Genomic DNA, 17241 nt, shown 5'->3' on the forward strand with positions numbered 1-17241 from the left:
TCTCTTTAATCTTAATTTAATTCAAGATTCAGGGTTTAATTTCCTCCAGACTTATTCATGTGTTTACACACTGTAGCAACATGTGCAGGGTGAGAGATGAAATGTTGTGTGTGTGTGTGTGTGTGTGTGTGTGTGTGTATTCTCCAGGTGACCCAGCAGGATGTGAAGAAGGAGAATCCTCTGCAGTTCAAGTTCAGAGCAAAGTTCTTCCCAGAAGATGTTTCTGAGGAACTCATCCAGGAGATCACACAGAAGCTCTTCTTCCTGCAGGTACGGTGCTGCGGACAGGTCTCTGTGGCTGCTGAGATGTTTTGGTGGGAAGGTGAAGCACAGTGACTGAGACCTTCTTGAAGAGGTGGATCTCAGTCCGGTTCCAAACAAACTCTGGTGCGGTTGGTTTGTGGTGAGAAGGTGTTCCGACCTGGATCTGAACCAACTGCAGTCACATGACACATTGTTTGGGTTAAACATGAGCATGTTACAGTCCTGGAGGATTATTAATGTGCACCTCCTCCTGTACTGCCTTAATATGCACATTCAGCACATCCAATGCATCAAAACATTGTTTTCTAGTTGGAGCCGCGCCTCGTTTTCAAACTGTATGGTTTGACTAAAATGAACAATGACAGCAATATAGTCCACGATGAGCAGCGCTAAAATCAACCTGCGTAGTTGTCCCTCCATTGTGACATTAGAAAGTGTCACATTTATCTTGCAAGTGTACTCTTCTTCAACGTTTGCTTTACTTCCTGGATTTTTCCCACATGGAAATTCTGACCAATCAAGAGCAGCTTTCTCACACAAGGCATTTGATCTGGTCCTCTTGTAAATGCTGCCGTGAGAACACGAACCAACTCTAGGCAATTATACAACTTTGGAACAAAATGAGTCCCTGATTCAGACCAAAGGAGACGACTCTAGGTCTGACAGCAGCCTGAGACAAAGTTCTGCTTGTGTTTAGCTTTTAATACTTGTCAAAGTAAGGCGTCTACAGAAGCATCATCTTTGTATTAGTACTGAAACCCAGGTATATTAAAGCAAAACAACCAGCTCTACTCAGCTGTGCTGGAGAAGTAAGAATTCCTACTTGCTGGCTTTAAACACAGGGGATCCCCAGACCTTTAATTAATGTCTATAGAAAATTTAATGGTGATCCCTCCATTAGTTCTCAAAACATATATTAAATCCAGACCAACATGCTGCTGCATTTTATATGATCTGTAGGGTTTATTTACTGAGAAAAGGCCGACGAATCTCCATCATCTCTCCCGTGGGATGTAACTAAAGGCTTCTACTGATCAATGATGTGCCTTTATGTGTGTGTGTGTGTGTGTGTGTGTGTGTGTGTGTGTCCTCCCTGCAGGTGAAGGAGGCCATCCTGAATGATGAGAACTACTGTCCCCCAGAGACCGCCGTGCTGCTGGCCTCCTACGCTGTCCAGGCCAAGTACGGGGATTACAACAAAGATGTTCACAAGCCCGGCTACCTGGCCTCCGACCGGCTACTGCCTCAACGGTACGCATTACACACATGCACACACACACACACACACACACATACACGCTATGCTGTCCCATACTCATGAGGACCTGCACTGGAATAATTGATTCCTCAGCTCTTAGGTTGTGTCCTAAAGTGTGAATACTGCATTAATTTACATAAACGGACTGCACTTACAGAACACTTTGCTCCCTGAGCTGACAAAGGGCTTCACAGTCATCTGTTTACACACTCACACACACACTGATTGCTGCAGAGCTGCCATGCAGGACATTTGTTTGGCCTGGTCGGTAGAGCTGGGCTGATTTATGGTTTTGTCGGTCCAGTTCAGTATCAGCTTAGAGCAGTTTGGTTTTATGCAAACTGGCTGAACCAGCGTCTGTCATTATGGCACGTTTTGGTGAATTAAAAAGTAGCTTCCATCAGCAATCTGTGCCGATGGTGCTGCAGTGCTAAATTAGATTTTATTGCATTAGTAATAAGCAATGACCGTGACCATGGGTGGTCATGAGCCCTGGGTAGTGACTGAAAGAATGAGATCGCAGATACAAGCAGTCAAAATGAGTTTCCTTCGTGGGGTGTCTGGGCTCAGCCTTAGAGATAGGGGGAGGAGCTCGGACATCCAGAGGGAGCTCGGAGTAGAGCCACTGCTCCTTCACGTCCCACCGTGTTCTGTTTGTTTACGAGAAAGTTAATGTGTTTTTTGGGTGACAAGACATGGCAGAGTTTGTCTCTCATGAAAACTGTTTCTGGATGGCAACACTTTTTATTTTAGGCCAACAAAAGAGTCATCATATCTGGCTGTGATCGACTCTGTGTGTCATTCTGAATTTAAGTTTTGTCAGGCATTGTGTTTCTAGTTATTCCTGTCAACTGGCTTTGAAAGTGCAGCAATGGAAGAGAAACAGCTGATTCATGAAGTTTAAATGAGGAGTTATCTGCACGATACCTCCCTATTTTACTACAGAAACCTAAATGAGGTGGCAGCTGGCTGGAGAGAGATCATCAGGGAACTGAAAGTTTCTGGTAAATGAGCATCAGTAATAACAGCCTACGTACTGTTGGCTATATTACATGTCATCTCCTGTAAATATCACAACATAAAACATCCTTTTTTTGTTTTAAAAAGTACCAAACTACCAACACTGCATCAATGAACAACCAGCTCAGCCTCCTTAGCTACAGCCACCCTCTAATATGAGCAAAATTGAGAATTACCAGTACAGTGATCCTGTCAGTGTCCTGGGGAAAACATTGTCACATCTGTCAGTCTCAGCCTGGTCATGACAAAGCTCAGCATACAGCGAGAACACACTGTTGTATTTGTTTATTTATTTTAATGCTTGTTCTGCTTTTCCTTTGATGTGTGTGTGTGTGTGTGTGTGTGTGTGTGTGTGTGTGTCCTGTAGCGTTCTGGAGCAACACAAGCTCACAAAGGAGCAGTGGGAGGACAGAATACAGACGTGGCATGAGGAGCACAGGAGCATGCTCAGGTAGATAATCTGAGTCTCAGGATTCTTAATTTGAAGACACAATCCCTGAATGTTCCTTTGTACCCGTGTGTGTGTTCATCTGTGTTTGTGTGTGTGTGCAGGGAGGATGCAATGATGGAGTATCTGAAGATCGCTCAGGACCTGGAGATGTACGGTGTCAACTACTTTGAAATTAAGAACAAGAAGGGCACAGAACTGTGGCTCGGGGTCGACGCTCTGGGGCTCAACATCTACGAGCACGAAGACAAGTAACCAACACACACACACACACACACGATGGCTAAATAACTACAGAGTTGTCTAGGATCCTTAGATTCATTTATCACAGTGACATACCTTATGAATATTTAATATGAATCATTAATAAGTGTCATTAATATAAAAAATAACTATATTCACTGGAAGTCAATGCCTTAAAAGCAGACCTGCACCTCAGCTACTACTGTACATATATTTTAAGTAGATAAAGAAAATGCAGTGTGGGCTTTCTCTGCTCCCTTGAGGCCTTTAAATTGCATTAGTTTGACAACAGCGCCCTCTGCTGGTGTTGAACAGCACAGCTGAACACAGACTTCATTCAGACACGCAACATTTAAAATGTTTCTTGTTTGCGAAACTGTGAAAGAATACATGTTTGTTAACTGTCAGTGACGTTTACAAGTTAATCATTAATTCAAAATCTCGTCACTCAGGTTGTCACCAAAGATCGGCTTCCCATGGAGTGAGATCAGAAACATTTCCTTCAACGACAAGAAGTTTGTCATCAAGCCCATCGACAAGAAAGCTCCAGTGAGTGCCACACTGATGTGCGACTGGTGATATATTGTTAACCATGTTTTAAGACTGTCGTGTCCTTCTTATCACCTGCAGGACTTTGTATTTTACGCTCCTCGGTTGCGGATCAACAAGCGCATCCTGGCGTTATGTATGGGAAACCACGAGCTGTACATGAGGAGGAGGAAGCCCGACACCATCGAGGTGCAGCAGATGAAGGCTCAGGCCAGAGAGGAGAAGCACCACAAACAGATGGAGAGGTACAGAACACACTGCTTTGCCTTTTTCAGGACTATAGGTTTGTCTGGAAACATTCATCTTGCTTTAACTCCTCTGGGAAATTAAGACTTTACTGTTTTTAGTCACCTTTTTTCACAGTGATTTTTATCCGTGTTTTGAGTCCAACAAGTCACAGTATGTTTTTCAAACCAGTAAAATGTGCCTCCAGTGCAAATTAATTTGGTATAAGAAGTCTAATTAAATTCATTACTTCAGTATCCTGAACTGAAAAGTGTTAAAGAGTGCAGTGAACTAGCTGTCTGATTGCTGTGCTGTTTTGTGACTCAGTTAAAGCCAGGTGAAAAAGAAATCTGCAAAGGGAGAAAAAGTTTGGAACTTGAAAACACACCCTCGCCCTGCAGCTCTCCTCACTCTCTCTCCTAAACCCCTCCTGCCAGACGACCACGGTCATATGCCTGGGTTTCATACAGTAACCCAGTATTTCCCATACAATGATTTATTTAATCTTATTTCACTGTAGTGTTGCCCACAGTGTATTCACTCAGCCTTTCCTTGCCCTGCTCTCTCTGTTTATCAGACCACAAATAAAATGAGAATTAACTGCTAGCCACCCTACAGTCCCTCCACTTCGCTCCTTGCTGCTGTTGACTGCTGAGACAGACCTTTAGTGGGCTGCTTAATCGGCTCAGATTCGGGTAGTCCCCCAGAGTCAGGTGTCACAGCACACTGGTGGGTCTTACCTTTGTAAGGGCAGCAACAGAAAGTTTACTGATCTGACAGGAGTCAGGGCTGTCCGGTCCCGCAGAGCTGGAATTGGCTCTGGCTGGGTTTAGGCTGCTGTGGCCACTGACTGGAGGTCCATCTCCAGACCTGCATAAACTTTGGCTCTGGTTAGCAGAAGGCTAAATTACTGGTGACAATTTCGCTCTATCTCTGAAAGGCTTCGTCAGTATTGACGTGTTTTATTTCATTTATTTTCAGACTCTTTTTGATCAGTCTGCCTTTCTTTTTTGGGTTGCTTTGCAGCGTAGGCAGTTGTTGTCAATGTTGGAATAGCAGTTTTCTGTGCAGGTTTCTCAACCATTGAATCAGGCTTTCACTGAAGGGACATACACACGTTTCTGCATTTGTAGAGCAGCCAGTAGTGATTGGCCAAAGTCTCCTGTCACAGGCTAGACTTTCTAGTCTGCAAACAGAGCTAAGAGGAGGTGCAGAAGTCTAGTTTTCTCTCAGACCACTACAGTTATAATATACCAAAAGTTTGAGAAGTGGTTTTTGCCCAGTATCACTTCAGGTGGTGTTTTCCGCTCCCTTAATAGCTATAAAAATAAACGGACGAGTGCAGGTCAGTTCCCACCAGGTGTATTTTCCGAGGACAGTGTGTACTGCACAGCATCCTGAGTGAACAAATATTAGCTGATGTTTGAAGTGGAAATGTGTCGTGATCACAAGGGGGCAGTGCTGCGTTGAAAGAACTCATGTTCATCATCTGCAGGGCTGAAACTGTGGAAACAAACACACAACTCATTTTACTGTTGGTACATTTTATAAATGTTATATTGTGCTGTACAAAACCATGTTTGTATATGACAAAGCGATCAGCACACCCACACCAGAGTGCGTTAACAGAATACTAAGTTTTCCCGTATCTGTTGGTCAGCGTGGGCGACGAGGATCTGATGTGTGTTTTTAAATGTCATTGGTTTTTGTTGATTGTGTGTGGGTGGGTACAGTGTGTGTGTGTGTGTGTGTGTTTTGTTTCACTTGAAAGGCATCACATTTCAAAATGTCCATGTCACTCTCCATCGTCCACACAACCAACAATATGTTGGTCTCATATTAACTTGTGAAGCCTTTAATAATGTGTTTGAGATGGTAGGAAGTTATAACATAAAATACAAAGACACATCCGAGTCATTTTCAAGTGAAGATATTTATTATATTTACTTTAAAAACTGTTATATTTATTGTCAGTGAGAAGTGCCCACACACTGGCTAAAATGATGTCACGACGACTGATCATTTCTCTCCCTATCAGCAGGTTTACACACACTCAACAAACAGTGTTCCTGCACAAAGTTTCTGTTAATGTTCTTCTGTTTTTATGATGCATAACTTTGAATAATGAACAGATAAGTCAGCGGCTGCTGGGTGTGATGGATGCTTTCCCTGTTATTTGGACAGAGCGCAGCTGGAGAACGAGAAGAAGAAGCGCGAGATCGCAGAGAAGGAGAAGGAGCGGATAGAGCGAGAGAAGAACGAGCTGATGGAGAGGCTGAGGCAGATCGAAGACCAGACGCAGAGAGCTCAGAAAGGTACGACCGCACCAATATCAGCCATGTGCAGCAGGTGCTCCTGTGCGTCTGTCTTCGTGAGGACCAAACTGAGTTTTAGACCTTGAGAGTGTTTTCTTAATTTAAACTTCTGTTTAAATGTCAGGGAAATTTCACAGTGTCTTTTGGCCTCACTGGTCACACAGTCACACAAGTTTAAGACGGACCGTGACTCATATATTTAATGTGCATGTGTGCAGAGCTGGAGGAGCAGACTCGCAGGGCGCTGGAGCTGGAGCAGGAGAGGAAGCGGGCGAAGGAGGAGGCAGAGCGGCTGGAGAAGGAGAGGCAGGCGGCGGAGGAGGCCAAGGCAGCGCTGGCTCAGCAGGCTGCCGACCAGATGAAGACTCAGGAACAACTGGTACCTGCACACACACACACACACACACACACACACACACACACACACTGCTGTTCCCACACACATTTACTGCTTCAGTTTGATTCTTTAGTCCAGGTAAAAGTGAAACTATTCGAACTTTGACTATTGCGACTTCATGCTGTGTTCACTTTGTTAACTGTTTACCTGCACATGTTGTTATTTTCATCAGGCGGCTGAGTTAGCAGAGTTCACTGCCAAAATCGCTCTGCTGGAGGAGGCCAAGAGGAAAAAAGAAGATGAAGCAACAGAATGGCAACACAAGGTAATGTAACCTCTGTATATGTGTGTGTGTGTGACACGTTTAATTATTTTCTGCCTCTGTTTTTGAACACAAAGTCTGGAAATCCGGTTTTAACATACAAAAAAAGTTGATTAGAAATTGAAATTAATAACTAAAAAAGCTTGTCATGTGGCATCCGGTTAGCACAAAGGGAAAAGGCCTCACCCTCCACCCCAAAAGCCGGGGTTTGATGGGTCTTATTGATTCCAACATCCACTGACACATACTGCTGTTTTCCTGGATGGGAAGCCAGTGTGGGATCACATTATAGTCACTGCACTAGTGGCTCTCTCTGATTAGTTGAGGTGCCTGCATAGTGAAATCAGAACAGGACGGTTAACTTAAATCTGACAAGGGCTGCAGTGCAGAGGAAACTGGACTCTTTAATCGCTGAGGAAGAAGAGAAAAAAATCCAGATAAAAACAAAACTGGACAGATTAAGATATCACGTGCACATGCTGTAATTTTACCGTTTTAGAAACACTGCTCGATCAGCTGCATGATCAGCAACATTTAGGTTTTTCTTTCATTTTTCTCTGCCACTTTTTATTATCCATAAGCTGAGCTGTCCTCACCAACAGAGGGTGAACGGTGTCCTCATGTAGCAGGAAACAAGAAAACTGTCCACTAATGTGCTTCTTTCTAGGGCTGCCCCCCAGACTAAGAATTATCCTAGTCGACCAACAGTCATCATTTAGGGCCATTAGTGGACTAGTCTCCTGCATGTTTATGATATTAATGTGATGATTAAATGATATATTTTGGTGGTTTGAGTTGAAGGTGTGAGAAAGAATAGTATCAGTAACATTGTTAACACTGTGCTACATTACAGAGAAATACAAAACCGTACTAATGAACCTTCATTAATACAGGCCTATATTTTATCTACAAGTGCACGTCACACACTGAGCGAGCCGCCTGTTAATGACGCTGTGGGCTAATGGGCATGTAGCTGCTTCCATGTTTCACATGATACGTCATGTTTGTAGTCGACCAATGAAGATGAGTTTACATATCACCTTGGGTTCATCCTTCACCTTCTCAAAATGATCCCACACTTTGGATTTCCTGCCCGACATGTTATTAACTAGCCTGTGGAATAACTGCAGGTACCAGCCCTGGAAATTAACCTGACTCCTGTCTAACTGCTGAGCGTGGACACTTCCTGTGTCTGTCCTTTCAAATTAAAGTCCCACATGGTCCAGTCATATGGGTTTGGATTTATTTTGACAAGGTGCAGCTCCTAATAGAGTTTCTTTTCTTTGTTTTCTGTGACTAAGCAACCAATGAAATCTTGCCGACTAATGACCTTCCTAGTTGACAAAAACTCAAAAACTGTATTTATTTATTTATTTATTATTTATTTATTTTCAAAAAGTGAAAGCAGAAGACTGACAGGATATATTTAAGACGCTAGTTTGCCAGTTAGCACATTAATAACCCAACCAAATGTTAAAAGAACAAATGATATTACTGTATACAAGTGAAAAATAACACCAACAATTTGAATTGTTCCAGCTGAAGAGCTCAATGGCTAAAAAATGATCTTACCTAACATAACTATTCTGATTCAACATGCTGAATCAGCCGAAAAGTCACCAACAAGGGCTGAAAAATTAGGATAACAGGTGCTCACAGACGGCCTGACACTGACCAATGTCAGACAGTCTGCGTTGTTTGTCAGGACCTTGAAAAACTGGACAACAGGAACAGTATGAAAACTAACACATCTTTCAACCGCTCACCATCCCTGCCTCATTTATGCTTAACAGACTGGTGAATGTGTGTGACACGTGTGAACACACTTGTGTGCAGTACATCTTTGATTTTAAGGTGTCTGTGGCTTCTGTTGTCTGTTAGTGGAGTTTAGAATATTTGTTTATTTGAAAAGGGACAATGTACATTAATCAACATTTAAAAAAAAAAAAAAATGTAAAATGCACCCGAAATAGCCGAGAGGCTAATTTTCATCGGTAGTCCCTTTGCCAGTTGTTAAAGGCATCAATAAAATACAACATCCAATATATATATAAAAAAATAACCCATTAAAGATAAACATTAAAGGGTGCATTTCATAAATGTCCTGGTGTGTGTGTTTGATATGTGAACCAACAGTCACTGTTTGATTTTCTCTCCAGCACCTGCTAAATTGCAAATGTTTAAACTAGAATATCCGTTAAAATCACTCAGGGCATTTGGCTCCGAACATTTACTGCTGCACATCTGCCACAACACTAATGTATTGTAACAGTATCCTGGTTCTTAGTTGTTGATTCTGAGGCTTTGTTTGGTGCTCAAAGTGGTGACAGAGGATTAAACAGCCTCCTGAGGTCAAGCTGCCAGGCAAACTTACAAATTAGGCACATAGAAAAAGCAAAGCAGTGTGGAAAAATACTCTCTACTTTCCACCTTGTTGAAGATTTAATCATGTAGGGAGGCAGCAGCTCCTCTAACGACCCCTGATTGGCTGATTAGCGCCAGGTGTGCAGCAGCACATGTTACACAAAGAAGCTGAAGCCACATCGGCAGCTCTCATGATACACAGGAGCACAATTTCACATGAATTTCACATGTAATACAAGTAAATGTCACCACATATATCATCACATCTTTCAAGGTGTCTAGACAATGAATATGACCAGTAACTAACCATGATTTTTTTCCAAAAAAAAATGATGTGACGTATAAGAGGCCTTTTGTTTGGCCTAATGCTCCATTAAATTATTTCCATATCAGATCAGTACAGACACAATTTTTCCCTTTGTGGTTCTTTAATTATTTGTCATTATAAACAATTATATTCTTCACTTGAAGAGTTCAAAGCTCTGAGACAATTCAGACCAGGATGGCACAACTGTCCAGTGAGTGTTTATGTCTTTATATCAGTGATCAAATGTGTGTCCATATTTGTTGTCTGTAAACTGTCAGTGTCTCTCTGAGTGTACATGTGTGTTCTTCACAGGCTCTGTCAGCACAAGACGACCTGGAGAAGACCAGGGAGGAGCTGAAGACGGCCATGACGTCTCCGCCGGCGCCAGAACACGACGAGGAGGACGAAACGAACGCCGAGGCGAGCGCCGAGCTCCTCAGTGACGGCATCAGCAGCCAGCGCAGTGAAGAGGAGCGCATCACCGAGGCGCAGAAGAACGAACGTGTCAAGAAACAGCTACAGGTAGAGCTGCAACGTGATTTATTTACAAAGGAAACTGGTTTAGAAACATGTGTATTAATGGGTGCAAAAATTATTACAAACCACAGCGTTCAAAAACTGAAAAGTGACATGAAATATGAAACTGCATGGAACTTTTTACAAATATAAAATTAGGTTGAAAAACAATATATCAAGACAAAGATGGAGGCATCCTGGATTAAAGCAGAAGATTAGGACAAATGCCAAATATAGAGCCAAATAAAATGCATTTCAGGGTCAGGTTAAGTACAGGTGTGCGTGCACGTGTACTGCACTTAAAGACCTGCTGCAGGATCTACAACAGACGAACTCCCTCCAAATAAAACACATTTCTTCAAAAGCCTTTAAAGGAGAAGTCCGGTATTTTGCACTTTGAGCCCCATTTCTGGGTTGTTTATGATGAAATAGAGTGGTTAAGATCAAAATAGTGACGATTGCTCCTTTTCGGAGAATTTGGCTTTCCCCTGCCTGGCTTAACACTGCTGCCTATGGCCATGTGTGAACCTGTCCTAAAACCACCCTAAACATTTGTTGTCAAAGTTATGAAACTCACCGAGTGGTCAGTGTTGTTTGTTGATGTCCTGACATAAAAATCGTAGCAAACTGGTTTCCGTGATGATTTATTTGACATTGTGTGTAATCCATTGGTTTTCTATAAAGGCCTCATTGTCTGTTGGTAGTAGGGTTGTCAAAAGTATCGATACTCTGAAAAGTATCGATACTCAAATGCTGTATCCGGATACAATACTAATTTACAAAAGTATCGATACTAACAGTGCACGCCACCTCAGTGCCTGTCCGGTGCATGCGACGGGTCCGACAGACATGCGCTGTGCAGGCAGCGTCTGGCAGGCACAGAGCCCTCTCTGCAACCCGGCTTGTTGTCGTCGCTGTGCATGCATGCACACATTTCTGTTGCTGTAATATGGCCAGCGCGGCTGCAGGAGGATCAGAGCAGCCAGTTTTGGTCAAAAATGATAAAGGAAAAAGCGCTCTTTGGAAATATTTAGTGAAGTGAACACAGCTGCAGACGGCAGGTACAGCCCCTCCCCTCACTAGCAGCTGAGCAGCTGGTGTCGCCAGCGTCAAACTAAAATATAACTTCTAACATTAATGTGGGAGCTAAGCAGAAAACTTTATCAGTCATGCCCGTCTGTAACATTAATAGACAATGTTAGTTTAACAGGACAACACAATTATGTGTGTCTGAAAAGTTATGTTAACTGTAAAGTCACAGATTGAAGCTGAAAAAACGTTTGGTTTCTCCCGTAACCCCTGGTTCTCTGATCACATAGTGAGGTAGAAACAGGAGCATCCTGAGCCTAAACTACCAACTCCATTTGATCAGCAACGAAAATATGGTGCTAATTCACCAGAAGCACAGAAAATAAACAGGGCTGTAGATAAATACATTTGTATGGACAGATCTTGTTTCTGGTTGTTATTTATTTTGGGGGGATTTTTTGTTGTTATCATTGATGTTACTGTTCTGATCTTTATTTAAAAAATAACATGCCTCTTCATTTTTTGCTGCTGTATTGAAAATGGTATCGAGTATTGAATATTTTCCTGGGTATCGATATCGAGTTTGAAATTTTAGTATCGTGACAACCCTAGTTGGTAGTAGTCCGCCAATGGAAATGGAAAGGGGGTTGTTTAGGGAAGTCGATGATAACTCCTCTTCGGAGGAATTCTCCCGCAGTCGCTGACCGCACAAAACTTGCCCATTATTACCTGCACAGTACGATGCCTTTGAACACAACGCCAACCTTCTTCTTGCTTCTTCTCTGTGTCCCATTACATTGCAATGGTTTCCTACCAGTTGGCGACACCCACCTAAAGGAGCATTATCGCCATCAAGTGGGCTGGAGTGTTTAACGCTTCAGGGTCAAACCAGCGATCAAGTGAAAGTTTACACACGGGTGTGAGGCAGCTGAAAAAATAATTCCACAATTGAGATGAAGAGCGAAAACACGGATGGAAACCACAGTTTGCTACGATTTTTATGAACATCAAGGAACACCACTGACCACTCGTACGTTTCATGGCTCGTTAAGGGTGGTTTTAGGACAGGTTCACACATGGCCATAGGCAGCAGTGTTAAGCCAGGCAGGGGAAAGACAAATTCTCCGAAAAGGAGCAATCGTCGCTATTTTGGTCTTAACCACTCTATTTCATCATAAACAACCCAGAAATGGGGCTCAAAGTGCAAAATACTTCTCCTTTAAGTGTTCTGGGGCCAGATACAAGTCTCAAGTCATTTAAGCATTGACTCTGTCAAAGTTCAATCATTTTATGCAAAAGGGACTTATTTTTATCTTTTAATCAGAATCATTCTGAAGGTTTCAGAAACAAAGTGCAAGTGTTTGAGCTTCCTGATCACGGTCAGTGCTCGTTACAAAAACAGGAAGACTAAAGTGTTCTAAAGACATCTGTGTAACAGATAAACACCAGATGTACAAACCTTTAATATTAATCTGGTCCCTTTATTTTTATAGAAACCTGTCGGTATCAAATACATAGTCAAATTGGAATCATTGCCTGTCTTTCTGAAGTGAAGCTGTGGCTGTCCCTGATAAACAGCTTCAGGTCTACCATATGTCACATGACTAAATATGTGCACAAAGCCAGGAATCAAACAGTTTGCTACAAATACAGACGGGAAAATATCAATATTTTGCAAACCTGGAAACAACAGCTGCTTCATTTTTAGAAAGTAAGAGGAGGAAGTGCCGTGCCACACGCCGTCTGACTGCAGTGAGGCAACTTTTACTATTCCTCAAAACATGCAATCATAACCACACATTGGTTAGCTTTAGTTTCTTGGATTTAACCTGCAGAAATCGATCTTGTTTTTTCCACTTGCATGTAATAACAGTGATGGTGTGATGTCACCCAGTGTGGGGAAATGCTGGCAAACTAGTTTTTGCTTCTGCAGAGAACATGTGAAACAGACATTATCCAAAGTCATGGTTATTTTTTGCTGGGAAGACTTTATACTGAAAAACTAAAAAATGTAAAAATGCAGTAGTTTAATTAATTGACACAAATTTTGTGTGTTGATGTGGAAAGTTAAATTCATCTGGGGAGTTATTAACCCTCAAGACCAGCTGTCAAAACTAAACTAGAGCTTTAAATGAACTACAGAGCACGTGGAACTTGACTCATCGTGTCACTCAGATGAGCTGATGTCTTCATTTTGACAGTGACACTTCATCTGTTAAATGATGCATGAAAATATGACAAACAAAAGTCATTCATGTTACTGCATGACAAGAGAGTTCTGTGGGGAATAAGACGGCTTTTAAGGGTAATTTGGGTGTTTTTCAATCTGGACTCTATTTTCACATTAAACAATAATTTTTGAAGTTGGTCCAGGACTGAGTGAGAGCAGCGGTGAAACAAGCTGCAGTGAAACCACTGGGAACAATTATGTACCTCCAATTTACGTCCATTAAGAGTGCTTACTCAGGATATTTTTGTCTTTGAGTCTGACATCTGTCTCTCATCACCCCTCTCTCTGTCTCTGTCTCCTCGCCAGGCTCTGAGCTCAGAGTTGGCTGAGGCTCGTGATGACACCAAGAAAACGCAGAACGACATGCTGCACGCCGAGAACGTCAGGGCGGGCAGAGACAAGTACAAAACCCTGCGCCAGATCCGCCAGGGCAACACCAAGCAGCGCATTGATGAGTTTGAGTCCATGTGAGCCAGGAAGACGGGTGGACACAGCGATGAAAAAGAGACAGTTAGTCTCGTTGCCATGTCAACGCCTCACTTTCCTTGTAAAGCCCAAAACCTGCTGCCACCCCAGGAACTCCTGCTTTTTTTAATCCATTCAGGAGAACGACCGGCTCACGGGCTTCGTAGCTTCAGCCTCGCCAAAGCTCTGCATAGCAGCGGTTGGCCAATCACACTGCTACCTGCTTTTTAGAGCTCCGCCCCCGCCCCAACGAAGCACACGTCCTTTAATCTGTCGGAAAAATAGCAAGCGACATATCCTGTCACCAACCTGGACTTCTCCTTTCTACAGTACTGACAGTTTTAATGCTTGCGTGCATGATAATGAAACAACAGGACCGAAACGAGAGAAGGGGTTGATATCATGCTTTTACTCAACAAAATAAAACGGCCATTTGTAGCTTGTTGATGTTGCCGGCACGCTTGTCTGTGATGCTTTAATATCTGTACCTTACTTTTACGTCTTATGTCATCAGTTGAAGAATTTAAATAATTTGTTTAAAAAAAGAAACGCCTTATTTGTCTCATTTCCCTCCGGTCTAGTATTACTCTTTGTCATGTTGTGTTGGGACGTTCTCCTGTTCAGTTCTGCTCTCAGTGTCATCGATCTGTTCATGTTGCATCAGCTAACTCCTCTTCAGTTTGTTCTCTCTGAGACACACGAGCAGCAGATATGCAAACTAGATTTGCTTATTTTACATTCTTACTGTGCTGGCAATCTCCATCCACTGAGACATGTGTTCAAATATATATTTTGCCCCACAATAAAGAATGAATTTATATTTCCAACTATGCAGCTACAGAATGATCTTCAGAGTCCTGACTGAGGTTGGAGCCAGTAGAGTTGGATTTATTCACACAGGATGATGTGTCAGATAAACATGTTGGAACCTGACGCAGTGTTGTGATAAAATACAGTGAAAGCCTGTTTGTTATGAGCGACTTTTCTGTTGGGAAATTGTCTGATTATACACATTAGTCGACGCCAATATATCACCAGAACGTTGCCTCATTATTATGTATCATCATTTTGCATCTCCTACTGGTTTGATACTTATCACTGGTAGAAGAACAAACTCATTCAAAGTTTACAATAACCAGCCAAGTCGCCTGAAGAAAATGTTGGCATTGTGTGTTTCTGCAAACCACAGGTACATCACACTGGTATGTTTCATACGCAGTGATGTAGTGTATCAGCTGACTTTGCCACTCAGAGGTGGAGGGGATGGTAGGTGGTGTGACACTTAAGCGAGACACCTTCCAACATGCAGACCACTGTTTAAGACCAACGAGTAACACAACATGTTGTTCTTTAGCGAGTCATTGCTGTGTTTCCAGCAGCTTTTTTGGCACCAAACGTGGTTGTTTCTGTAACGAACAAGCGGCAACCTCCAGGGCTGACATGTGAGGCCAATGCACAAGTGACAACTGGCCACTTGGGGCTGGCTCCAAAACTGAGCAAAGCCCCACAGACTCTCATGTTAAAATGTCCAAGTTTACAGCTAAATTAAACATGTTTACAGCCTGGTACAAAAAACAGTTTTGGTTTCTATGGCTCAATTTATCATTCATGACAACTGTACAGGGGGTGAATTTTTTTTTTTTTTATAACTATCTGACTTAAAGTTTTGTTTTTACCATCTATGATAGCGACCTGTCAGCGTTCATTGTAGTCTTGCGTGACCAGCCTCCCTTACTTCGGAATGGGAGTCTGGGGACATTCGTCTTTGGTTTTGTAATAGAAATGGGCGGGGATATCCAGACCACGTGACGGCGTTGCCATAGGTGCGGCACGTGTGTTATATGTAACAGAGACGTTGCAGCTCTGCAATATAGCTGAATCAAATGAAATCATATCCATTTGAATCTCTTCTTGCGATGCACTGAACACTTCCTTTTCTGTTGTACTACGGAAAACAATTCGGGGAACAGCAATTTCTGTGTAGGCGGGTGTAAGGCAAAGCTAATCAGCCGTTGGTTGAGGAAGTACGGAAGTACACGGATTTGGATCCAATCACATCACTGCCGCTGGGAGCCAGTGCTAGTTCTATTACAACTTTCCTATGGGAATGTCCACAGACGACTGAGTCAGCCAGCGCGCTGACGTCATCGGCGTCTGTGTAAGAGACTACGTTCATAGAGCTTTTTAGGCATGAAAAGCGGTTCTATTTTATCAAGACATTACTGCTTTTCCTGCTGGAATATGGCCCCAAAAATGGTATTTTATGCCAAAATCGGATTTTTTTCCTCACCATGACCAAGTGGTTTTTGTGCCTAAAATTAACCGCATGCTAATCACAGCATAGTTAAAACGTAAAGTTGCAGTGTATCTGCTGCATGATAACGTGCAAATGTATCTGTGGTTTGCAGTAACGTACAATGCCAACATTTATTTCTGGCGTTAAAATTAATATTTGTTTTGTAAAAATGTTATGTTTTAAAGTATTAATCCACACAACCATTTTCTGATAATGCAGATTTCTGTGGGGACAAATGTGGTTAAGTATCAATGAATTACATCATTTATTGATCAAATACAAATAAAAATAAAATAAAAAAACACACATTTAAATAAGTTTAACCAAACACAAATGTAACTTCACTTGGTAAACACATATCTTGTGTGGATTTAAACAGGTTCAACCAGACGAGCAAAGTCTTGCCAATTAAAGAAAATCATGTCACAAGTGATCCAAACATTACTGTGGCACCAAATTGCAGTGAAACAGCATCAAAATGTAATTTAGTTGATAAATTATAAGTAGTTTTCAGTTTTCTTTATTTCAAAACATGCTGCAGCAAATTATTTGTGTGGACATTCAAAGAATATTTGTAATTTCTGTATCTTATAATGAACCTGTCTCACATTTATCTACATAATATTAAACCTCATTTCTTTTCATCAGTGTCACCACCATATTCATTAGCATCACTTGGATGTCTCAAAATATTACGGATGCACCATATTGGATTTTTTGCCCATAACCGATATTGATATATCTAATTTTTCCCCAACTAATTTCAGTGATCATTAAGTCTCTTCTGTGGTGGAATTAACATCATATTAAACATGCACACGCTTATCGTGACCGCCTACTAGCAGATGGAGACATGAAATACAATACTGTGCAATGTATATAATATTCACTCATTGTGCAAAGTAAGAAAAAGCATGTTGGCCGACTCTAATGGCGTGCCAATATTATCACGCATCCCCACAAAATATACCTACTGCACACATTGTCCCCGGCTGTATCTCCCCAGTGTCTATATTAAGTAACGAGGAGCCAATAAGGAACCTGACAAACACA

General features: G+C 42.1%; 1 protein-coding gene across 2 annotated transcripts in view; it reads left to right on the forward strand.

Annotated features, from left to right (window-relative positions):
- Positions 1 to 14857, forward strand: part of LOC117251195 (radixin) — a 75403-nt gene extending 60546 nt beyond the window's left edge. For both annotated transcript variants that reach the window (XM_033617245.2, XM_033617243.2), the window contains 11 exons: positions 148 to 270; positions 1364 to 1515; positions 2910 to 2993; positions 3095 to 3241; positions 3686 to 3782; positions 3864 to 4027; positions 6192 to 6322; positions 6541 to 6701; positions 6892 to 6984; positions 9965 to 10174; positions 13734 to 14857. In XM_033617245.2, coding sequence (XP_033473136.1) covers positions 148 to 270; positions 1364 to 1515; positions 2910 to 2993; positions 3095 to 3241; positions 3686 to 3782; positions 3864 to 4027; positions 6192 to 6322; positions 6541 to 6701; positions 6892 to 6984; positions 9965 to 10174; positions 13734 to 13898 — 1527 coding nt within the window. In that variant the 3' untranslated portion in view covers positions 13899 to 14857. The remainder of the gene's footprint in view (positions 1 to 147; positions 271 to 1363; positions 1516 to 2909; positions 2994 to 3094; positions 3242 to 3685; positions 3783 to 3863; positions 4028 to 6191; positions 6323 to 6540; positions 6702 to 6891; positions 6985 to 9964; positions 10175 to 13733) is intronic.
- The last annotated feature ends 2384 nt before the right edge of the window (positions 14858 to 17241 follow it).

The sequence above is a fragment of the Epinephelus lanceolatus genome, chromosome 14, assembly GCF_041903045.1.
Source record: "Epinephelus lanceolatus isolate andai-2023 chromosome 14, ASM4190304v1, whole genome shotgun sequence".
Lineage (NCBI taxonomy): Eukaryota > Metazoa > Chordata > Actinopteri > Perciformes > Serranidae > Epinephelus > Epinephelus lanceolatus.